At 39.6% G+C, this 26,478-nt stretch overlaps 1 protein-coding gene across 6 annotated transcripts in view; it reads right to left on the bottom strand.

Moving 5' to 3' along the window:
• FMN1 (formin 1) overlaps positions 1–26,478 on the bottom strand; it is a 435,508-nt gene that overhangs the window by 144,467 nt on the left and 264,563 nt on the right. For all 6 annotated transcript variants that reach the window (XM_040492211.1, XM_040492210.1, XM_040492209.1 and 3 more), the window contains 3 exons: positions 18,449–18,536; positions 2,181–2,242; positions 149–237 (listed from right to left, as the gene is read on the bottom strand). In XM_040492211.1, the coding sequence (XP_040348145.1) occupies positions 149–237; positions 2,181–2,242; positions 18,449–18,536 (239 nt within the window). The remainder of the gene's footprint in view (positions 1–148; positions 238–2,180; positions 2,243–18,448; positions 18,537–26,478) is intronic.

Below are 26,478 nucleotides of genomic sequence, written 5' to 3'. Positions count from 1 at the left end.
TCATTCTGCTGCATGTAATAGGTCATGGGGACATGGTGCTACGACGTAGCTCATGGCACAGTCGAGATGCAATTATCCAGAGCTGGGAGGAAGGAGAACAGAGATGCACTTCTTTTGGCCTAACAGAAAAGTGTTCAAACGTCCTTACTGTTCAGGTTTATCCAGCAACTTCAGTTCTTCCTCTTTGGATGTCTCGTAATACTTTCTTATTTTAACCAATTCATCCTCCTGGGCTCTCTGTGTTAAAAGAGAAACCAAACAAAGCACACGCAGAATGAACAATGAGAATCTATCTAAAGCAACGTGTCTCAAAGTGTGGTCTCTGGACCAGCAGCACTAGCATCACCTGTTTCTGGTTAGAAATGCAAATAACTGGCCCTACCCCAGACACAAGAAGCTGGGGTGGGGGTTGGGACAGCAAGCCCTCCAGGTGACTCTGATGCATGCTAACATTTGCGAAACGCTGGCTGAAGCAAATAGTCCTAACAAGCGACTGTAGGTGGACACAGAAATCAGGACATTTGACGGCTGCCTCTGAATCCCCTGTAAGCAGGTATCAGTGAGTGGTCATTAGTGTTTGTTTCCTGACCCTTAGAACAGCTCTCCTAACTTCTGTAGGCTCCTGACGTTTTAATTTCCAGTCTCCACCTTCTCTGTTTGTAGATTCAGTAAACATTCATCTGTACTGCTTATTTTGGCACTTAGCTACAGTTTCTCAATTTATCCAACAATTTCAGTTGCATGAAGCTTTCCTCTACTGTGAGCTAACAAGTACTGCCCATATGCACAGTCCTGAGCTCACAGTAACAACAAAAAGCATCTAGAAGGCACTTGGCTTTTTTGGAAAGTCCTTCAGTATCAACTATTGTATCTTCGCTTTTCAGATGATCCTACGTAAGCTCACACTAAGTACTGGATAAACGTCCTGACTCAGAATCTCTCTTTCTCCCATAATACCACGCTGCCCTTCGGGTACTCAACAAATGCACTGCTAGCTCCCAATGGCCCGGTATCTGTGCACCCTCTTGTCTATTAATGAAAGCCTTACTGATGGAATGCGAGAAGGCCCCACTCAGGTGTACTAAATAGCTTCTAATTTTATATGATATAAAATGTGTAAGGAACTGGCAATCTCACTAGGTTGGATTATTATGCTACGGAAATTTTCTATAAGAGACTTAAGGTCCCAGGGGACATAATCAACGAAATGAGTACTTTTTTTGAGCATGGTGACCAAGGCATACTATAGAGCTCCCAGGCAGCTTCCTGGGAAATGTCATTACTTCAGTAAAGAGAATCTGGTTCACTCTGTTTTCAAATCCTAACAGAGTCAATGAACCAGAAATGCTAACAATCATGGGAACTCTGACTCTTCCTGTGTCATCTTCTCAGGAAAGCCTGCCAGTGCTGCTGGTTATTCCACATACAGCCCAAATTTAAAGAGCACATATGTGTCTGGTGCTGTTAATTTTCAACATACATTGCTACTGCTACTTATATTGAATTCTGTTTTAACACTCACAAAAATTAGACAGAGCCTATTATAATCCCCTTCTACTGATGATCAAACAGGCTTAAGGGATTTAACTGATCCAGAGTCACTCAGCAGTCTACTGAGTGGGACCTCAAATGTAAAACTGTCTGACTCTAAATCCAAAGCACACAGCCACCATCTTTTTACTACTTCCCACATTCAAGGTCATCAGCTCATGTGGTCTAAAAGTAATCATCCAAGATGGTAACAATATTTCCATTCATTAGAGGAAAACAGTAGTGTGCAGCAACAGTAAGCTGGTAGCTCACCTTCATTCACTCTGACAGCTAGCCACAGGGCTGGGTTCCATGGCACAGAAGGGGTCTTCACCTTGAACCACCCTCTCATGCAGGTGTGCAAAGAGATCTGCTAACCCGATGGCACAGCACGGTCAGAACCTAGTGCTTTTCTCACATCTGCTCTCATTGGAGCTTATGTTTATAGAAACTATGCCTTAATCTCTTCCATGCTATGTCAAAATCCTCTCTGCCCAAGAACATGAATGGCTCAGTGATTTGGGGGCGGCGGGGGGGGGGGGGGGGAGGAAGGAGTCACATATGACCATTTTTTTGGACCTAAACATTTTTTTAATTAGTGAAGATATGATAATCTGGAAACTCTGGCTCTGGAGGTCTTTGATACTCACATTTTCATATAAGGCTGCCAGGGTCTCCAGATCAACCACAGAATCATCCACATTGAAAATGGCTGTCAAGTACCCAAAAAGAAAAAGGGAAAAAAGGAAAGTTTAATTAGACTCCCCCACACTAACATGTATTACACGTCTAGCTTCCAGGCAATGGGACACTGCACTTCCTTACACAGTTGTGTCCTGCAGCATGTTCTTGCTCCCCTTCCTCTTGCGCCAGGGGGGCTCCAGTGAAAGAAACCAAAATGGCTCCTATCCCTCCCTGGCCTGAGCCTTGGCCCTGCCTGGTTTAATTCCTCAAGTTTTGCATCCTTTCTGCAGTTTAATTTAGGCTCCACAGGAGAAGTGTTTGTGCTTTAAAACTAAATCAGTTTGTAGGTTTGAAGCACAATTTTAAATCTTTCTTCCCGGCTGGTAATTGAAGAGATTTAGTACCTAATGCACCAGAACTGACTCTTGCCCATTACCAGGAAGAGAGAAAAAAAGACAATGTTGGCAAATTAAATGAATTCAGGCATGTGATTTAGGCACCTTTCCATGGCCACTGCAAACATCTTGTTTGGATTAAAAAGACAAGAAAAAGCAATAATTGCATCAATGGCAAATTAAGATTATGGAAACCTCCCATGAGTTAGTCTAAGGCAAGTTCTCATTCCCATGGTTTTATCAGGATTCTACTTGTTATTCTATATCTTTAAGTCATCTAGCTGTTAACTAATATGCATATGATTTCACCTAGAGAGATTCCTTTCTATATATACTGGGATACGAACATTGAGATTGTAAAGGCTTAATGGATTTGGCAATCAAAGTGTTTGGAATAGGCAGCTCCACATCTTTAAATAATTATTCAAAACTAATAAGGTTTGTTCCCTCAACCCCACCTCCCTTCTCTGACTTTACATTGTGAAATTAACCAGCACGCTAGTAAATTTTCTCCGTGGCAGGCTAATTAATTTTATTAAACCAACCAGTGATATTTAGAATGCCTTAAAATTTTGCTCGTCAACCATTATTCTGTTCATTGGCATTACAGCATGGTTTCTGGAGAAGGTAGAGATCAAGGTAAAGGGCAGGTTCCTTTCAAATTGTTTTGCGTCTTCTATAGCTGAATTGTATGAGCCCCCTTATACAATTTTAACAAAGTTAATTAACTGAGCTAAGATCATGTAACTTCACAGAACACCGAGAAATGTACTTAAAATTCCTCCGCAGGCCACCTTCACTCACTTAGGGTTAATCAACAAGCTATTCTTAGATATGGAAGTGTGGGGAAAGGAGAGGTTAACATGCTAGTGACAAAGTCGACTCAGATCCCACTAAGACAAAGGAAAATCACACTTCTAAAAAGGGCAATCTGAAACCACAGAAGAAAAACGTAGTTTGAGGAAAGAATGAAAGAATTTGCCCTCCCAGGATGGTTATTTTGTGTGTGGAGATAATATGAATTTACTAATTTATTAGACCATTTTTACATGTCTGGTGCTTTAAAAAAAAACAACCAGGAACAATGTCTGATTTATGTAAATTCCAATATTCTCCTACAAAAATCAGCCAACAGGAATGCAATAAGAAAAGGTGAAGTTCTACAAACAATTTATCAGAGAAGTTCACTTCTAAACTAATTCCACATTGTAGGTATTCTATATGAACTGCAAGCTTACATATAACCAAGTGAGCTTAACTAATGAGAATTAGAATGACCTGTGGGTTGTTGTTCTGGTGAACAAATACTTGGTTCTTAAAACTTAATCAGTCTGGGTCCCAGACACACAGTTTGATGGGCTGTATGGTCAGCCAATACTGCTCCAGTGTGCTAGGTAACCAAAAGAAAACATCTAGAAAACGGAACTGGAGAACAAGCATGGGCTCTGACAACATTCATTCATTCATTCATTCATTCACCCAGCCCTTGAGTAAATATTTATTGAATGTGTATTAAGTTCTAGAAACTGTTAATGCTGTGATTATATAAATCAAAAGTGTGTAGGAGGTTCAAAACATTTGATCTCATGCAATTTATACTCTAGCCTAGGGGACAGAAAATAATTTCAGATAACAATATACTATGAAGAAAGTAGAGAAATAGGCAGCATTGCATTGGATGGTTGATGAGGCTTCTTTGAGGAGGCAACAAATATTTAACTTAAGAGCTGAAGAAGTCAGTTCTGTGAATATTTGGGAGATGAGCATTCTAGGAAGAGATAACTGCAAAAGGAAGTTTCTTTTTCTGATGAAGGAACAAGCTTAGGGTACAGAAAAATACCAAGATGACTATCGTGGAAGGAGCAAAACTTACTATGTGATCCTGGCAGGTTAATGTATCCGAGCCTCACCAGATCCATAAAATGGGTCTAATACCATGTGCTGGAAATATTAAGCAGGGGAGTATGTATGCATGGCATAGCACATAGAGAATGGTATGAACTGAAAATGGTACCAATGAATGATGACTATTGGGATTTTAAATATAGACGTGGTGGGGCAGCTGGGTGACTCAGTCGGTTAAGCTCCTGGTTCTTGGTTTCAGCTCATGTCATGATCTTACGGTTCGTGGGTTCAAGCTTCATGTCAGGCTCTGTGCTGGCAGTGTGGAGCCTATCTGGGATTCTCTCTCTCTCCCTGTCTCTCAGCCCCTCCCCACCCACGCTCTTGCGCACTCTCTCTCTCTCTCTCAAAAATAAATAAACTTTAGGGGCGCCTGGGTGACTTAATTGGTTAAGAGTCCATCTTTGGCTCAGGTCATGATCTCTCAGTCTGTGAGTTTGAGCCCCATGTCTCTGCTGACAGCTCAGAGCCTAGAGCCTGCTTCACATTACGTGCCTCCCACTCTCTCTGCCCCTTCCCCGCTCATACTCTATCTCTCAAAAATAAACATTAAAAAAAATAAACTTTAAAAAATAAAATAAAAAATAAATATACACAAGGTTAATGTGTTTTACTGCTTGTTAATGCCTTATCTCCTTTAATATCTGGGAAGAAGTAGAGAAAGAAGACAGTAACTACTGAGTAGTTTGTGTTATAAAGGAAACTTTCCAGAATTCATGAGTGTTCCAGATAGGAGTAGTGCTATTAAAACTTTCTGGTCCTTCAAAACCCTGCTCCAAGCCCAACTTCAGGAAACATTATTAATAGTAAGGGATATGCACAAATAGTTGTCATTACAAAAAATAATGGCTCAAGTGTTTTAAAAGAAATACAAGATACCTTTGGGTCCATTCAGAAAGTCAGCCTCATTGTCATCTCCAATTTCCATCTCTCCTATCAATCTACCGTTCATCAAACCACCACCATTATGATTTTTTTTATGTTTATTTATTTTTGAGAGAGAGAGCACAAGCATGAGCAGGGGAGGGACAGAGAAAGAGGGGGACAGAGGATCTGAAGCAGGATCTGTGCTGAGAGCAGTGAGCCTGATGGGGGACTTAAACTCACAAACCATGAGATCATGACCTGAGCCAAAGTCAGACGCTTAACCGACTGAGTCACTCGGGTGCCCTGCCGCCATTATATTTTTAAAACCATGGGTCTCAACATTTTACTTTGATGCTTACAATAGCTCATACGTATTTCCTTTAAATACTGGGTAAGCCCCAAATGGCTTGGCCTGATGTTTAAGCCCATTCCTTTCCCAGCACCAAGCTACACTTCCAATCTCACCCCCTACCACTTCCCCTTCTCCCAGGCTGCCTGTGCTCCAGCCATTTGGGGCGGCATGCCAAGGATTCTTCCCTTCCCATACACCCTCCCCCAAGGCCCAGGGGAAAGGTTTCCTGCCCTGGAAGGAACTCCTTGACCTTCAGATTCCTAAGTCCTCACTCTCTTCCTCTTTCACCTGCATGTGTATTTTACACAGGGGAAGAAAGTCTAATAAAGAGCCTGTATTAACAGCGTGTAGCAGAAAAGTTACCCTCCACTGCTGGACTGAGGAAGCCTGTAGTCAGGGATGGTTTCTAAGCATCCCGATAACCCCAGCATCTGGCCTCGCACCTGGTATGTAACAGGGATAAAAGTGGGATACAGGCTACAAGAATACCAATGGGAGTTCTTCTGTTAGGTATCAGGAAATGCTTCCTGAAACGAGAGCATAGGGTCTTTAAAAGAAAACAAATTTTGAAAAAGGACAGGATTTTGGTAGATGTAAATACTGTCTTCTGAGGGGTGTATCTGAATTAGGGTTGTTTGCTCACCCCCACTAGTCCCCGGTAAGAAATCAAGGTTTATTTGGTCAGGTTGCATAATCATGCCTTCATCCACACACTCACTGGAGATACGTTACTTGCCTCATTTTCAAGTCAAGAATAAGGAAAATAGCTTTCCCTTCATTCTTCACCTCCAAAAATGTTTTAAACAGCAGTATCACCTTAGGTGAAAAGGTTACGAGTAAAAACTCAATGGTTATATTGCTTCAGGCAGATACCTGAGACACCCATTTATGAATTACCATTAACTGAGCCAAATGCATTCCAAGCAATGACAATCTGTAAATTTACAACAAGTTCCAGTGAACATCAACTGGAAGGATGCGAGACATTTCACATGGAAGAAACAGATGCAGACAGGCTCATGGTAGATGCAGGCAAGGGCAGGTAGTTCCATTTTGGTTGAAGAGAGTGTTAATTCTAGTGCAGAGCAAGATCGGTAGAATTCTGATGAAGGCCATGATGAAGAGCCTATAAGGCACTCACTACACAGCATGGAGGCACTGAGAAGTTATGAGTGGTGTAGTAAACCTAACAGTTATATTCTATAGGACATGTCAAAATTTGGAAAAACTGGTTTAGAATCTATTCCAGTGAACAAGAAGTAGCAAATACCGTGGATAGAAAGCACAGGACAGAGGAGAAGGACACTACAGAGCACTACCGAGTGGCATAACTAAGTAGCAATGGGACTGAGGACGCTGGAGTGAAAACCACCTGAGGCCCTACATCTACAATTGGAGGAAGGGCTTTGGGCCACCCACAGGAATAGGCAGAGGAGCTTAAGAGCTGTATATGCCTGGGGTGCCTGGCGGCTCATTCGGTTAGGCATCCGACTTTGGCTCATGTCGTGATCTCGCGGTCCATGGGTTCAACCCCTGTGCCAGGCTCTGTGCTGACAGCTCAGAGCCTGGAACTTGCTTTGGATTCCGTGTCCCCCTCTCTCTCTGCCCCTCCCCCACTCATGCTCTGTGTCTCTCTCAAAAATGGATATTTTTTAAAATTAAAAAAAAAAAAGAGCTAGATATGGACCTGGGGGAGAAATGGGGGAGAGGAAAACTAGTTATGAAGGAAGAATTAGATTAATTTGGGGTAAATGTCAAGTATTCCACTGAGGTTTTCTCTCTTCCATGTAAGGGTCTTAAAAACAAAATAAAATTCAGAGGTGGAAGAAGCACTCTGAAGAGGTATCCTGGTTGAGTCTAGGAGCTTAAGGAAATTATTTCTATCATTTCTCTACTACAGAGTAGCCAATGAAGGTTAGATTATTGGCCAAAGGTCTAAAAAAGTAAGGGCATAGGTACTAGGACTCCTAGAAGAGCTGTTTTCGTGCACATGATTCTGCCTCCTATTCACCAGAAACATTTTAAGTTCCTACATAGGGCTGGAATCAATAACTGATCATTCTATTCCACAAATATTGGCACACTGTATTACAGAGTTGATTCTTTTTTTTTAATATTTATTTTTGAGAGAGCAAAAATTGGGGAGGGGCAAAGAGAGGGGGACAGAGGATCCGAAGCAGGCCGTGCTCTGAAAGGTTGACAGCAGCAAGCCCTATGTGGGGCTTGAACCCATAAACCACAAGATCATAATCCAAGCCAAAGTCGGATGCTCAACCGACTGAGCCACCCAGATGCCCCAAGAGTCTGTTCTTGAAGGCACTTATCATCAAACTTATAACCATTACATGAACCCATTAATTAGTTCACTGATGACTACTATACAGAAAGAAATCAGTCATTGATTAAAACATATTTGGAATTGCCTGGGATTACGTAACTCTTTCCATTTTATACTTTAAAAACCACACTCTGTCTTTCTCGCTCTGTGGCGTGCATGTGCGCTCGCTCGCTCTCTCTCTCTCTCTCTCTCTCTCTCACACACACACACACACACACACACACACACACACACACCCCTACCTTGTATCTTATAAGCTGGATAAGCAAATGCCAGCCTACACAATTCTATAGCATGCCTCAAAGCCCTGATACAGTAATTCCGGGTCATTCTAGCTTTTGTTCCCATCTGTTTGGGGCTCATTATACCAACAACTCCTGCAAATGGTGTCAGAAAGGTGAAGCGTCAAATCCACAAAGGGGAGACCCCGACAACTCCCTGCTACTGCAATATCAATCATTGCTGGTGGTTTCTACTTTTATCTCCCTCTCTCCTTAGTTATCCCCACTCACACTGTCAGTTCAGTTAGAATATTTCACCTACACCTCACAATATGTTGAAAGGAAATAGACACACGCTGTGAAAAGCTGGTAATTTTATTGGGTTCCTTTACCTTTAAAAATCTGTTACTTGGTCAAGTCTGGTTTCTGGGCCCCTTTTTTGCAGGGAAATTGAGGCAAACATTTTTATGTGGTCCTCTGGTGCCTGCTCTGTACTCCAAGAATTATATATACAAGGATCATTAGAGTAGTGTTTCGCCCATTAAGATATAATAACCGTCAGCAGGGACAAAAAGCAGATCAGTATCACAGATTCAAACTAACAGGCACACATAAAAACTATGTGCCTGCTTCAGGCACATGCACAGGGTCAGGGTCTTACATGATAGGGAAATTCCCTCTCCAGTTTGGAGGCGGCTTTTCACAAGACCAGGGTAAGTAGAAAGAACATGCAGGAATTCTCTCAGCCCTCTAGCCATTTTTAACCCGGAACACTTTTCTATCCCCGAGTGCAACCATTTCCAAATAAACCAAAAATGACTGTGCTTGCTGTTTGAAGGGCTTCTAATTAGTAAAACACAAGCAGTTACTTAAAGGAGCTGTTCTTTTTGACCCAAGGAACACCTTTGGGCAAGAAACACATGGAAGACTGAGGTAGGAAAGGCACACACTTCGGTCTGTTAGATTAGCCAAAGTAAATCTGGTCATCCAAGGTGTGGAAGATGCCACAGACAGATAGGGCTGGGGTAGCTTACTAGGATTTGGCTGATGTTGATTTTAAAAATCACCTCTATGCTGCCCAGTTTATGCCTTGTTCTATTTCCTTCAGTAAGTGGTTGACATGAACACCTTGCACAAAGTGGGTGTTTAATAATTGTTTGCAAATTGTTTGCACATTTATTCTCAGCCCACGAAAACAAAGATTAATAGGATTATTTGGCTCTACTAATAGAAATTATTTTCTTAACAACATTAACTTCCAAATGGCCAGCATAAAACTTAGCTGTTTGGTCCAAATTACTGATATTCCTAGGGCTTAATAAATATTCAACTTGTAAGGGAAAGAGAATGAAATGGGGACCATATCATAGAAGGCATTGGGTTTTTAAAACTCTCAGCTAACAGACCCCTCAAAACTCCCACAAACCAACTACCCTGACCTCTACCAGAGAAAAGGCAAGGATGTGGGGTCATGGATGAGGCAGGGGTAGAACCCGAGAGCTGAGGAAAGGTCCAGCAGGAACATCTCCCCACAGGCTGACCTCATAATGACAAGGCCGTCATGGAGAGGGAAGACCAAATTCAGGATAAAACTTGGCAAGAGGTGAAAAGGGGCCGGGCAGATTGAAGTGTGGAGTTGGGGGGAGAGCCTGCCCCCACTGAGAGGTCTGTAACCAGGTCTCTTTGCCATGGTCATAGATCTCCTACAACCTTTTCTCAATATGCCTCACTTTTCCCTACTGACCACTACGTTCCACCTCTGGCACCAGGCACACCTGGGCAGATATAGGGACGCACAAAGCCTAGCTCTATGTGTCTTTTCAGATGAAATGCTAAAGGCACCAATTACTAAAGCTTAAAATAATCTCTGTCTAGGCAGACCTTACTGCCTAAACAGTTATACTTAATAAATGAACAGCTGCATTTATCGGGAATTTCCTGTGCACCAGGCATTATTCTAAGTGTTTTACCTGTAACTGTGTGAGGTGAGTGCTGCTGGACCTAGTTTTACACATGGTGAAACTAAGGCATGAGGTCAGACAGCTTGGTTTCCCAAGCTCAGTTCCATAATCAAATTTACTGGACTAGGATTATACTTCTTTTATCCTTTATAAGTGTTAGGCTATAAATAATCCCTCCACCTAAAATCCTTACCATCTTAAAAAACAAACAAAAAACTCAGTAAGCCAACTCCCCACAACAGTCTACACAAACACTGTGGTCTCTAAATGGCATTACATGCTTTTTTTTACATTAATCAACAGCCTCCCAGTGGGAACCAGATATGCCTCATGCTACAAAAATTCCGTTTGTGTCTTATACACAACCATACACTCACCATTATTTAATAATCACTAATATTTAATACAGTCCTGCATATGCTATCACAATATGCATAAGAAAACAGTCTCACTTCAATCTTTGTGAACTATTTGCAGTTATTCAAAATCATCAGTATTGCAGTCAAAGTCAGAGCAAAAAATTTCTAAGAACTAGAAATGAGGCATTGAAAAGGCATCGTCTTAATATAAATATAAAAAGAAAATATACAAGCTAGAGTAATATAAAGTCATTTTTTTTAAAAGATATTAACAATTGCATGCTGGAACAGACTAAAAGGAACAGCAAAGGCACAAAGAATGAAGAAACACAAACAAACAAACAAAAAAAAAACCAAAAAACAAAAAAAACTTGCCTCCAGTCCCATAAAGAGCAAGAACTATCAAGGGCCTATACTTACAGTCTTACCTACATCACCAAATGCCTGCTAATGTGTCATGCTAGTTGGTACAGACCTTAATTTGGGCTTTGATGGAAAGAGAAGGCAAGTGTAAATGACATAGTCAGCGGGAGCTGGCTGGGAGGTAGAAGAAAGGACTGTCCCAAAAGGGACACTTGTCTACTGCCAAAACTCAAAATCACTCAGTCTTATAAAGCAAAACTCCCAATTCTCACCTAAGTTCAGGCATGTACTATGCCCGAAGGTGCCCAAGGTACCATTTTATAGGTGTAATTAACATTGTCCATGGTTCAAACCTCAAAGAAGGACACAGGCGCAGAATTCACAAAACCTCCCCTCCTTCCTCCATTCTATTCTCCGTAGGGCAGTGGAATGAGAAACAGTTTGGGTTAAGCCGCTTCTGTTCTTCCATTAGTTCTGGTTCTTTTAAGCCAAAATTACATTCCGGGCAGATTGGATGGTCTCAGCCAGTTGCCTGAAGGTAAAGTACAAAGAAATGCCACCCTCTGCTTTCAGGACTCAGCTCTGTGAGTGAAGGAATGTACAGTGGTTTAGAAAGGGGTGGGTGGGAACCCTGCTGCTCAGGTGTTTCAGACTCAGAGGAAGAAGAAGGTGGGAAAGGGAAGGGAAGTATTAGGGTTATGGTTTCCATTCACCCAGAGATCATTTTAAAAACTGAGGTCTTTTAATATTCAGTAAGTTGACTGACCCTGGCACCTTCATTCAGTATGTCAGCAGCTCGGGATCACATGTCACCTTTGGTGGGTAAACTCCTTCTTATGTGGCATCCTTACTTGTTCTTTTACTTTCAATATACTGTGGTTTTGGGGGGCCCACTTAAATGAAGTATTCTGATTCTACAATCTCATTTTAGCTAAACTGGACAAAATAAACAAGTTGGCTTCAGAAGGTTCCTGCAGATGGGGCACCTGGGTGGCTTAGTCGGTTAAGGGTCCGACTTTGGCTCCAGGTCATGATCTCACAGTTCGTGAGTTCGAGCCCTGCATCAGGCTCTTTGCTGACAGCTCAGGGCCTGGAGCCTGCTTCACATTCTGTGTCTCCCCCTCTTTCTGCCCCTTCCCTGCTCACACTCTGTCTCCGTCTCTCAAAAAAGAATAAATGTTAAAAAAAAAAAAAGTTAAAAAAAAGAAGGCTCCTGCAGAGAAACCCCCCAAAATAATCCATCAACAATAAGAAAATGGCAGAGCAGACACTCTGACTGCCAGTACAAGTTCTCCACCAGTCATGCAATGAGTTAAAAGCAAGGAGAGTTGAATCAGATTTGCCAAGACACTGACCCCCATATATTATAAGAGAATTTATCAAGGGACTATTTGAAGCATGGGTTTCAATACACTATTGTTAATAATGAGTCCATCCCTATTTTTATACTGAGCCTTGAGATATTAGCCAATGAGAACCCAAAGCCAGAGAAATTAGCAAGCCATTTAAAAATAATATGAATATCACCTTAATTCACATTTTGGCATTTGTTTTATAATGTGGGTATTAGTTCTGTCACACATTTATATGAGATACATGTTTTAGAAAACAGAGCTTAAGAAGTGTGTTCTGAAACTTTTTACTGGTAGAGTGCACAATAAAAAATTTTGAGACCACCTGCTTTCAGTAAAGGGTCTTCCAGGCTAGAATTAGAAAGTTCCTCAGGAAAATCCTAGGCAATTCGTGGTGAATTTCAGATGCCTGGTAAAATTATGTTTTAGACACCTGGCATAAACATGGACAGAGATTTCTAGAAATTAATAGGTAAAAGGGAGCAAAGTCCAGTGGGCATTCTCAGATCTGGGTTTTAGATTCTGGGCATATAACTAACTGGCATCCTCCCACATTTTGATTTGAGATTCGTAAACAGAAAGATAGTCTTTGATGCAACTGAATTCCCAAACTGAGATTCTGGACTGGTAAGAACTGAACAATGTTTTATTTTGATGTTAGATTAAATATTATAAATATAAATTGTGAGTGTACGGGAAATTCCAAATGAATGCCAAGAGGTTTCTGGCACCTAGTGTGTTGCAAGGCATACAGAGGTTTATGTCAAGAACAGTCAACAGCAATTTTCCATCTCCCCTGGGAAAAGAATGAGAGGAAATCACTAACGTGGAATGAAAACACTAATTTGCAATCATGTAGGCAGTCACTGCGTCCAAGGATGCCAAAATGCTTCTAAACACAAGTCATCCAGTTTAGCAGATGGAAAGCCAGCAAGAAGTAAATCACTTATTCAGAGTCTCTCCTGGACCAAATACAAGTGCTGTGGGTATTATGGTCAGTCTCCTGAAGCCATTCTTCCCCCACAACCAAGGTCCTGCCTTTAGTCATGCAGTGCTTTAAACTTCAGTCAGTTTAGAGGCCCAGCTTTCTCCAAGCTGTACAATACCATCTTGGGTAGAGAGAAAGTGATAAAGGTGGTTACCTTTTTGGAGACATCGTTATCTCCAACATAGCCCTATCTACTTAGCATCAGACTAGACTTTTCAGACGCTAGGTGAATACAATAGTTTCAATGTCTCCAGTCATTTCGGCCTCAGATCATCTAAAACCAAATTTATCTTTCTGCTTCTATCTATACTTTTTCTTCTGTATTTCCAGTTTATGTTTTGGTACTTATATACATTCCTGTTGAAGCCAGAAATCCAATGTACATATACGACTTCTCTGTCACAAATTGCCTCTCATGTGGCTAAATGAAGCAATTCTCTCTCCAAATAGCCCTTGTATGTGCTCTCCATACATTTCTATAGATAACCCCTTAGTTCTGGCCTTCACCATTTATTATCTCAATCATCACAATCCTTTTCTAACAGATTTTTTAATTTTTTAATGTTTATTTATTTTTGAGAGAGTGTGAGCAGTGGAGGGGCGGAGAGAGCAGGAGACACAGAATCTAAAGCAGGCTCCAGGCTCTGAGCTGTCAGCACAGAGGCCGACGTGGAGCTTGAACTCACAACCTATGAGATCATGACCTGAGCCCAAGTCAGATGCTCAACCGACTGAGCCACCCAGAAGCCCCACAATCCCTTTCTAGCAGATTTATCCACCTTCAGGATGATTTCTATTTACCTATTCAGTAGATACTGGATGGATGATCATCATTCACGTGCCAGGCACATTTGCAAGGTCCTAGGGACACATCACTGAGCAATCTCCATCTCAGAACTTACACTCTGATGGTAGATGTAGATGAAAACATCAGTAAATGAACAAATGAAGTCATGAGAGCTGTGTAGAATATAAGAGAATTAACTTAGGGTAGCTTCAATTGAAGGGAGGGTCTCTGAGGGAGATTCTATATGCCAAAACCTAGCAAAGGAAAGAAGCTAGCTATGGTGGGGCAGAAAAGCATTTCAAACATAGGGAATGTGCCATGTGGCTCATTCAAAAAGTGCTATGCCTTCAAAGACACAGAAGAAGAAAAGAACTTGGCCATTTTAAGCAATCAAAGAGTTCTGTTGTGGTTAGCGTGCAGTGAGGCAGGGAACAAGATCAGCCAAGGAAAGTAAGAGGGACCAGCTGAGGCCACAGCACGCAAGGCCTTGCAAGCCCATCTCCCACAGCCTGAGAGGTGGTTCTGTATTCAAAATTAGATCACGGGACTGAAACTCTTAAATTCTGTCTCCCTGTTACTGATGAGATAATATCTCAATTTTGCATGATGATATGATGATATTCAGGGCTCCTCCTGTTCTGGACGCTGCTTGCCTTTCTAGCCCCAAGGCCTGAAACAACCTGCATTCACATGGGATCCATAGATTCCAGCAGGACCTCCTCCTCGCATGCCTTCTTTCCTTAGTTGGAAAAGCTTCTCTGTGTGATGACCACTGTTCTGTCCACTAAGGCTCGAGTTTTACAGGAGTCCAGATGCTACGCTGTTATTTCGTAAGCAGCTCTATTGTCCACTTGGGCTGCTATGCACATCTCTCCCACCATCCTGTGCACTCCTGAGAATGTTCGAGTCTGGATCTTGTGTGCTGTGGCTGTCATGGTACCTAACACAAAACTGGCATTCAACTTGTCAGGATGAGCCCTGGGTGTTGTATGGAAGCCAATTTGACAATAAATTATATTAAACAACAACAACAACAACTGGTATTCAATCCATGTTTACTGAGGGAGGGGAGGCAGGAAGGCAGGAAGGTAGGAAGGCAGGAAGGTAGGAAGGTAGGAAGGCAGGAAGTTTTTGCCCAAATGCACCAAAATGAATATATGCATTCTGATTCCATCTATTCTAAGGTTTGGTCTATTTTTCTTAATTAACTTAAAATTTTAAATATTGAATGACTTTATATGTGCTACATTAGCCCAATGAGTTGTAAACAAAGCTTTATTATCAGAGAAATTCTTAGAAAAGAAAAACAACATGACATAAAGGAGCAAACTTGCTATCTGTGAGACCTGGAGGTACAGAGCCTCAAAATCCCACTTCTTGAATATGTATCAAAGGCAGCGTCTACTGGACAACAGAGAAGGAACCACCCTTACAAATGAGGAAGACAAGGTTGTTTTTTAAGACTTGAACCAGGAAATACTGGACTATCCATCTGTGGGAGGTAATTGTGAATGGATGTACCTAAACCATTATCAAGGTGACCAACCTGTGATCCCAGTTAGGGGAGAAAGAGCATAAACAAAGATACAATGCCAAGGAGAGGCAAGTGATAAGGAGGTAACAATGATCAGAGGTGAGAAGCATTTTCATCACGACAAAGGAAAAGTCTTTTCTCTAAGTGTATCCTCTCGCTTTTTGGTTTATACATCAGCATCTTGTGAGTTTGGAAAATACGAGTTAGTGCATCTGTCTTTGTGCACTGACAAAGATGAATATATGACCAAAGGCTGAAGGATGGCCTCTTAATTGTGGTCATTTCACCAGGGCTGATGTGCTGTGCGACCTTGCCTGGCTGCCAGCTGGCCAGCCCCAATCAGATCTCACTGCAGCCCCTCTCACATTAAAACACGCATTGTGGGCCAACATCAGCACAGGGAGTCCTTTCATCAGGATGACAACACAAGGCCAAGTGCATTCCATTCACGACCAGACACAGACTCAGAATGAAATGTAACTGACACAGCTCGGGCTCCTAAGTGACCTTCAGATGCCAGTGTCAGTCAAATGGTTCTAAAGAAAAATTAAGCTCGGGTTATGTTCATCTGGAATGCATTACTAAATGAAGACATGGAATAGAGGTGATTTTTTTTTTTTTAAGAACTTAGGAGCCAACTCTGTGGTGGGGAACGGAGGTGCTTGAAAAAGGAGAAAGGACTAAAATGGTGCCCACAAGTGCTAGAAATCTATGATGCTACAAGTGACATTTCTAACACTAACATGTAAGTTTGCTAGTGCTTCAGGTAAGCATGTTCTCACCTAGAGTAGAATACTGGAAAAGGTATGGGTGAACTCATCTCTTATCTAACTCACAATGAGCGTTCGCTCCAACAAGGCTGAAGTGCAAAGGAAAGAAGGTTTATAGTCCGGAGTTGGTAAATGGAATACCACATGGCTGGAGTGACTCTCATCATATGGCCATCTGATATACCACAGCAGGATGTGCCTAAAAAGAACTGAATAAAGTCTAAGGTGCTGCCGCCATTGTGAAGATTCATATCCACAGCACCACACATCATCATGATGAAACCAAGCAGAACTGATTTTCACCAAACTTAGGAAGAATACTGTTGTTGAGGATAAGACTCTGCCGCTAGATCTGGAGAATTCCTTTCCAAATTCAGACTACATAAAAAACTCAGTCTCTATGACAAACGGCTATAAACTTTCCTGCTGATTTATCTGTTCCACTTTTTCACTAGCATGACAGTTTCCTGGTTTGAAATGAAACTCAATTCTTCTAGAAGATCTAACCCCTAAAATCACTAAAGAATCCCTTTCTAATGGTGATGGTGGACCCATTTAGCTACCCCTGTCCAGATTCAAATCCACTCCTGCAACATTTTCTGAGGTTTAATATTCACACTTATGTATTTATTTCTACTTAATTAAGCTTAAATATTACAAACAGTTCATTTGAATACTATGACTATCATCCAATTCAGAATATTTTTAGCTTTATGTGGAATTTTTAATGTTTGCAATAAAGCAAAACTCCTTTGAGAGGAGAACTCATGTGTATATTTTGAGTGTCTTTTGGTTCGGGACCTCTGGGAGCCTTCTGTGGTGCACCAGAGTGAAACAAACGTGAGGCAACAAAGACTGAAACCTGAAGGACAATGTGGTTTGAAATTGCCTCCACCGCTAAACCCATGCTAAATTCTACTGAAACCATCTACGAGAGATTACTATTCAGAAAATATTATCAATGACATGTCAAAATAAAGATTACATTTAAATGATTACTGAGAAAGGGGAGTGTTGTTTACATGCAAAACACAGATTTCAAAAAGGTAAGATGGGTTTTGGTCCACTTTTCTAAAGACGAAGAAAAATAGATGGAAGTAATATTTCCTCTTTTTAAAGGTCATATTTTAAATTATGCCAAAGATAACTAAGTTGAAATAATACCTTTTGAAAAAAAAGAAGGGATTAAAAAACAATGACGTAGCCAAGTGCATGAAAAGTGTTCCTCCACAGAAGTATTCCAGCTAATGAAGAATTGATGGAGTTAGCGTTATAATTATTTTGCACTTCTAATGAAATCATGAATCCACTAACAACATAAACAAATAGATATTATGTATTTCTTGATATAATATACAAGAGCACTCATCAAGTGAGTGTCACCCTACTCAGATGAAGTCTCTAGATGAAACTAACAATTTACAGGAACCACATGGGTACAGAAAAATATAATAAATGAGAACACGGCAATGCAATCAGAACATCTAAAATGTGGGAAAGTCCACAGGACAAATGACCTGATTTCTTAAAAAATAATAATAATAATAATTACAAAGGAAAAAAAGAAATACAATGGAGTGCGGAAACTTTTAGATTAAAAGAAAACTGAGGGACACAGCAAAGGCAATGCATGAAATTTGTCTGGGTCCTCATTCAAACTAATTGTAAACAAATGGATGAATTAGCTTGTATAGAATCAGGGAAATTAGAATTACATATATGATAATACTGAGAAATTATCATAAATGTTTTTAAATGCACGATAATGGCACTAGAATTATGCTTGAAAAAGCATCTCTTAACTTTTATCAGTGTTCTGACATTTTTAACAGATGAATTGTAAATGGCTGGGATGACTTTACAAGAGTCCAGCTGATGAGAGAGGGTACTTCAGATGAAACAGGAATGAACTGGTAGTTTTGTAGCTGGGTACTGAGTACATGGGATTTATCATATGGCATTCTAATAATTTATAGATTTAAAACTTTTCACAATAAAATGTTGAAAAATTTTAAAGTTGGAAAAAAGCAACAGAGAAGACTTACCCTGCTGGATATCCTTCATTTCTAAATGCAAACTAGATATCAAGATTCCCACAGTTTGAGATCGCTTTCCATCCAATAACTTGATGATCTGGAATTTAAAAACAAAGTTAATAGACACTCAGATAACTGTGCAATCTTTCAGAAGCATACCAAAAACATTAAGATTTTTAGATACTTTGATGAATTAAACTGATGCTACACTCTATTTTAATAAGATTTTAATGCTAAAGTGACTTATCCACAACTGTAGATTTTTAAAAAATATTTATTTATTTTGAGAGCGAGAGAGCACATGTGTGGAAGTGGGGGAGAGGCAGAGAAAGAGGGAGAAGGAAGGAGAATCCCAAGTAAGCTCCTCACTGTCAACGCGGAGCCTGAGACCTCACAAATTGTCAGATCATGACCTGAGCCTAAATCAAGAGTGGGTACACAGGTGCCCCTAACTATAGCTATTTTAGAAATAAAAGAAAAACACCACCCCAAACTCTGCTAGTCTAACACAAGCGCTAAAATCTTTATGATATTATACTCAGATCTTTTTATTCAAACACTTAATTAACTAAACTGTTATTGCAATATATGTGTAATTTTATATCCAGCTTTTCTACTTATCATTGGCATATTTCCACATTGCAACTTCCTAGGTCACTTCAATAGCCTTTAATCTTCTTGGCTGTGTCATCTGCCTAGTGGTTTAGAGGGAAGATCAGTGGGATTTCAAGTGGGATTTCAGTGGGAAGATCAGCTGGTTAGCTGTTTAAAAGTGATAACGGCCTTGGAAAAGTGACTTACCCTCTAGGAGGAGTTTAATTTCTTCCTCAGGGATAGGGCTTGACTACATTTTTTTTTTTTATATTGATTCTAAAACTTGCATAATATCTGTAAAACACCTCGTATAATATATTCTTAACATAGATTTAAATAAAATTTCCTCTTCTTGTGCTATTTTTAATATAAGCAATGTAATACTTTTTTTTTAGAATCACTTTATTTTTATTTTTTTACACTTTTATAAATGCTTTATGTTCATTATTTAATTCTCCCTGCATTGTACTAATTTACATACTATTCCTACATTTTTACTTTGTATTTTTTCAATATATGAAATTTAAAACAATCTAATACTTTGTACATTAAGCCTTAATTTTAAATTGCTTAAAATTGCTTTTTCATAATAATATATATCAAAACTTTACACCCTTTTTATAAACTCCAAACACCTCACTGCCAATTCTGAAGAGACAGCTCTTCATAATTTTGTCTTCTTTAAAACTAGTCAGCCAAATCAGTTCCTTCTAACATATCACACAGTCACCACTAAGGGGGCGGGGGGGGGAGCGGAGATCTTTTCTCCCATGTGACACAGCTACAAAAACCAATAGAAAATGCACACCAAACATCACCAAATCATAAGTTTTTTTTTAATGCACTTTGCTGGACCAAATACAAATTAAATGAAACAGCTGTGTTTCCCCTCCCACTTAGGTACTTATAAATTTACCAAAATATAATGAAGACACAGACAGCAACAAGCACCTGCATTTATATTGGCCCTGGACCGACTGAGTTACCTGCTGGTTGAGCAATAAGGAACAAAAGGAGTTTGTTCCAAGATTGTCTAATTACCGATTTATCAGTTGATCCTCAATCAATTATTGCCAAACCTCATATTTCCTCTCCCTTCTCAGAATGGCTACTTTTATGTAACTATTAGACCTAAAATATAGTAAATACCAAGATTTTATCAGAATAAAAGGAAATTTGATTTTTCAGCCCAATGTGTTTAATAATTTCAATAGTCTTAGAGAAAGATTCCTGGGAGATACAGAATTTCAAGAGTTTTTAAAGGAATTAGGAAGGTAGGTACTTGGTCTTTTTATTTTTTTTATATACAAAAACAAAAGAGATTATATCTAATCAAATATTTCCTTTTTTAAAAAACTTTTTTAATATTTATTTTTTTTCTAAATGTCTATTCATTTTTGAGAGAGAGAGCGCGCGCAAAACCAAGGGAGGAGCAGAGAAAGAATGAGACACAGAATCCGAAGCAGGCTCCAGGCTCCAAGCTGTCAGCACAGAGCCTGACGCGGGGCTCTAACTCAGAAACAGCAAGATCACGACCTGAGCCAAAGTCGGAGGCTTAACCAACTGAGCCATCCAGGTGCCCCATGTTTATTTATTCTTTAGAGAGAGAGAGAGAGAAAGAGCACAAATTGGGGATGGGCATAAAGAGAGAGAGGAAGACACAGAACCCAAAGCAGGCTGCAGGCTTTGAGCTATCAGCATAGAGCCATACACAGGGCTTGAAGTCACGAGCCATGAGATCATGACCTGAGCTGAAGTCAGACTCTTAACCGACTGAGCCACCCAGGCGCCCCTCAAATATTTTCTTTAAAAAAGCAATTTCGGGGCGCCTGGGTGGCTCAGTCCATTGAGCGGCCGGCTTCGGCTCAGGTCATGATCTCGCGGTCCATGGGTTCGAGCCCCACGTCGGGCTCTGTGTTGACAGCTCAGAGCCTGGAGCCTGTTTCGGACTCTGTGTCTCCCTCTCTCTGACCCTCCCCTGTTCATGCTCTGTCTCTCTCTGTCTCAAAAATGAATAAGCATTAAAAAAAAATTTTAAAAAGCAATTTCTGGCTTTTTCTTAGGTTGAGAACACAAATTTAACATGAAATGATTTGTGGGCACCTAGGTGGCTCACTCAGTCGGTTGAGCAACCAACTCTTGATTTCGGCTCAGATCATGATCCCAGAGTCGTAGAATTGAGCCCCATGTCAGGCTCTGGGCTGAACCTGAAGCCTGCTTGGGATTTTCTCTCTCTCTCTGCCCCTTTTCCCTGCACATACTCTCTCTCTCTCCCCCATCTCTCTCTCTAAATATATATATATATACACACACACACACGAATATATATCTACACACACAAGAATATATATATTCTGTGAATATTCTATGTGCCTGGCACTGCTTTGGACCCTGAGGATATGGAGGTGCTTGAGACAGATCAAGTCCTTGCCCTTGTGAAGTGTGTAGAGTTTAGTTATCTAAAAAAAAAAAAAAAAAAAATCACTTCGGCTTTGTTTTTCTTTCTCAAGACTGCATTGGCTATTTGAGGTCTTTTGTGGTTCTATACACACATTTTAGGATTATTTTTTCTATTTCTGTGAAAAACAACATTGAAATTTTGATAGGGATTGCACTGAATCTGTAGATTGTTTTGGGTAGTACAGACATTTTGACAATATTAATTCTTCTAATCCATAAGCACAGAATATCTTTACATTCAATTGTGCCTTTAATTTCTTTCATCAGTGTCTTACACTTTGCAGTGTATTAGTCTGTCACCTCCTTGGTTAAATTTATTCCTATATATTTTATTATTTTTGATATAATTATAAATGGGATTATTTTCTTAATTTCTCTGATTGCTCACTGCTAGTATATAGAAATGCAACAGATTTTTGTGTATTTATTTTATACACTGAGACTTTACTGAATTCATTTATTAGTTCTAACAGTTTTGGGTGGAGTCTTTAGGGTTTTCTATATATAAAATCACATTATTTGCAAATAGTTACAGTCTTACTTCCTCCTTTCCTTTTTAGTTGCTTTTTATTTCTTTTCTTGCATAATTACTCTGGCTAGTTCTCAGTACTATGTTGAATAAAAGTGGCAAGAGAAGGCATCCTTGTCTTGATCCTGATCTTAGAGGAAAAGCTTTCAGCTTTTCAGTCTTGAGTATGATATTAGCTGTGGGCTTGTTGATCATTTTTTATCATATATGGATGTTGAATTCTGTCAAGTGCTTTTTCTGCATCTGTTGAGATGATGATTTTTATTCTTCATTTTGTTAATGAGATGTATCACACTGACTGATTTACAGATACTTAACTATCCTTGTATCCCTGGAATAAATCCCACTTGATCATGATATATAACCCTCTTAATGTGCTGCGGAATTTGGTTTGCTAATATTTGGTCATGGATTTTTGCATCTATGTTCATCAGGGATATTGGTTTGTAGTTTTCCTTTTTTGGTGTGGTGCTCATGTCTGGTTTCAGTATCAGGGTAACGCTGGCCTTTTAAAATGAGATTGGAAGCATTCCTTCCTCTAATTTTTCGGATGAGTTTGAGAAGTATAGGTATTAAATCTTCTTTGAAAGTTTGATAGAATTCCTAGGGACACTATCCCATCTTGGGCTTTTGTTACTGGTAGGTTTTTGATTACTCATTCAATCTCCTTACTAGCAAACAGTCTGTTCAGATTTACTATGATTTAGTCTTAGAAGATTGGTTTTCTAGCGATTTATCCATGTCATGGATATGTACAACTTGTTGGCATATAATTGTTCATAGTAGTCTCTTATATTCCTTTGTTCTTCTGTGGTATCAATTATAACTTCTTTTTTATTTCTAAATTTATTTGAGCTCTCCCTCTTGTTTTCTTGGTGAGTCTAGCTAAAGATTTGTCATGTTTCTTTTCAAAGAACCAGTCGTTAATTTCATCGATCTTTTCTCTTGTCTTTTTAGTCTCTATTTCATTTACTTCTACTCTGACCTCTGTTATTTTGTTCTTTCTACTAACTTTAGGCATTGTTTGTTCTTTTTCTAGTTCATTCAGGCGGGAATTTTGATTGCTGAAGATTTTACTTGATTCTTGAGATGGAGCTGTGCCCTTATGAACTTTTCCCTTAGAACTCCGTTTGCTGCATCCCACTGATTTTGGTATGTTGCATTCCTATTCTCATTTGTCTCGGGGTATTTTTTTTTTAATTTCTCCTTTGATTTCTTCATTGACTCACTGGTTATTCAGCAGCATGTCATTTAATCTCCACTTATCTGTGATTCTTCCACTTCTTGTCATTGATTTCTACCCTCATACCTTTGTGGTCAGAACAAAGATGCTTGATAGGATTTCAATCTTCTTAAATTTATTGAGATTTATTTTATAGGCTAACATTGTGATCTGTTTTGAAGAATGTTCCATGTGCACTTGAAAAAATGTATATGCTGTTGGTTTTGGATGGAATGTTCTATAGACATCAGTTAAGTCCACCTGGTCTAATGTGTCATTCAAAACCAATGTATCTTATTCCAGCAATTCTACTACTAGGTATTTATTCCAAGAAAACAAAACCAGTAATATGAAAAGATATATTCATCTCATTTCATTGCAGCATTATTTATAATTACCAAGATATGGAAACAACTTAAGTGTCTACTGATGGACAAACAGATAAAGACACACACACACACACACACACACACACACACACACAGGAATATTGTTCGGTCATAAAAAAGAATGGGATCTTGCCACGTGTGACACCATGGATGGACATAGAGGGTATTATATTAAGTGAAATAAGCCAGACAGAGAAAGACAAACACCACATCAATTCATTTACATGTGGAATCTAAAAAACAAAACAAAACTCATAGATAGAGAAAAGAATGGTGTTTGTTAAAAGGGAGAAAGGTTGGGAGGAGCAGGCAAAATGGGTGAGAGTGTCAAGACATACAAATTTCCAATTATAAAGTAAATAAGCCATGTATGTAATGGCTTGTACAGTATATACATACATGGCATGTATGTGTATGTACATAATGTAATATAGAACATGGTGACTACAGTCAATAATAGTATAGTACATACCTGAAGGTTGTGAAAGAGTAAATCCTATAAATTATCATCACAAGAAAAATGTTTTGTAAATTTATACGGTGATGGTAACTACACTTATTGTAGTGATCATTTGCAACCTGTACAGATATTGAATCATTATATTGTACACCTAAAACTGTTTGTTGTATGTGAATTATACCTCCATAAAAATCACTTTGGTAAAACTGCTGAAAAGAACCAAAAAGGCAAATAAAACATCACCTGAACTAGTCGCAAAATAAATTCTGAAGAAGCAAGGCTTTGGGAACTGACTGGATTTAATATATATATGTGTTGGGGCGCCTGGGTGGCGCAGTCGGTTAAGCGTCCGACTTCAGCCAGGTCACGATCTCGCGGTCCGTGAGTTCGAGCCCCGCGTCGGGCTCTGGGCTGATGGCTCAGAGCCTGGAGCCTGTTTCCGATTCTGTGTCTCCCTCTCTCTCTCTGCCCCTCCCCCGTTCATGCTCTGTCTCTCTCTGTCCCAAAAATAAATAAACGTTGAAAAAAAAAATTAAAAAAAAATATATATATATGTGTGTATATATATATATATATATATATATACACACACATATATACATACATACATATGTATATATAATATATGTATATATATTATATGTGTATATATATATATATATACACACATATATATATATATACTAATGTTCATTTATTTTTGAGAGAGAGGGAGAGAGAGAAACAGAGAGACAGGATCCGAAGTGGGCTCTGCACTGATAGCAGAGAGCCTGATGCAGGGCTCGAACTCGCGAACTAGGAGATCATGACCTGAGTCAGATGCTTAACTAGCTGAGCCACCCAGGGACCCCTGACTAGATTTATTCTTAAATGTCCAGGATAGTAACTGATAAAACCTTGGCCATGGAATACACACTGATGTCAAGGAGATAGGCATGGAAATCCAATTTATGACAAGATCACAAATAGGTAGCAAAAATTTCTTCAAGCAAACATTCATCAAGCTATCCAGTTCGGGTTCTGAAAAGCAGGAGTAAGTAACACATTCTACCTACAAGCAAGAGAAGGCTTAGATGCAAGTTCTCTTAATAGCTAATTAAAAGAAGGCAAGAGAGTAATCAGAAGGGAACTGAGGGAGAGATAGAGAGAGAGGAAAGGACCGACATTGAGATTGCCTGTCACTGGGAAAAACAAGCATATCCATCCCTTCAGTGTTCAACCAGGCTGAAATATGCAAAGGATCTCACCATAGTCAGCCATTCTTGCAATTTTGTCTGATGTCTCAGCATGGCAGGTGTTTGAAAAGAGAGTATTTGTTATCTTTAGCCAGACTACAACTTTAAGACCTGTCTGCAGTGCTGCCTCCCAAAAGGGAGATGGCCAGTAGTAAAGTCAGAGCATTTGTATTCTCTTCCCTGTTTGTGTGAAATTCCCTGCCTATCTCTGACTAGAGCTTTAAAAAATATACCTCTAAGTTTCTATGTAGTCCCTCTTTAATTGTGGAATATGCAAGGCTTCTCAAAAACAGCCAAAATGGTGAGAACAAAATGGACACTGAATGGATGTATGTCTTAAGCCCTTTTAGTATCTTCCTTTCTTTCCTTTTCCTTCCTTCATGGATTAAAAGATATAATAATAATAATAACAACAATAACAATAATAAAAAAAACATAACATGAAATCTACCTCATTAAATTCTTAAACGTTTAATAGTATTGTTAACTATATCACACTGTTGTACAGCAGATATCTAGAATTTTTCATACTGTATAATAAAAACTCGACTCCCCATTTCCTTCTCCACCCCTCCTCCCCTGCCCCACAGCCTCTGGGGCAGTTTTCTGCTTCTACTTTCTACTTCTATGAGTTTGACTACTTTAGATACCTCATATGAGTGGAATCATGCAGTATTTGTCCTTCTGTGACTAACTGATTTCACTTAGCATAATTTTCTCAAAGTTCATTCATTCTATAGCATGTGACATAATTTCCTTAAGGCTGAATAATATGCCATTGTGTGTGTGTGCGCACATATACACACAACCCTACACACACACGCACACACACACACACATATCACATGGCTTTTATCCATTCATCCATCAGTGGGCATTTAGGTTATTTTCATCTCTTGGCTATTGTGAATACTGCTGCAGTGAACATGGGTGTGCAGTTATCTCTTTGAGACCCTGTTTTCAATTCTTTTGGATAAATACCCAGAAGTGAGGCTGCCAGATCATGTGGTGGTTTTCTTTTTAATTTTTGTGAGGAAACTCCACACTGTTTTTCATAGTAGCTGCACCATTTTACATTCCCACCCAAAATGCACAGGAGTTCCAATTTTTCTACATCTTCACCAACACTTGTTCTTTCTCCCCCCCCCCG

This window comes from Herpailurus yagouaroundi, unplaced genomic scaffold, assembly GCF_014898765.1.
Source record: "Herpailurus yagouaroundi ecotype Mexico unplaced genomic scaffold, PumYag 184, whole genome shotgun sequence".
In the NCBI taxonomy this organism is placed as follows: domain Eukaryota; kingdom Metazoa; phylum Chordata; class Mammalia; order Carnivora; family Felidae; genus Herpailurus; species Herpailurus yagouaroundi.
Note: the sequence above shows the minus strand (reverse complement) of the source record. Positions and strands in the feature narration are given on the sequence as shown.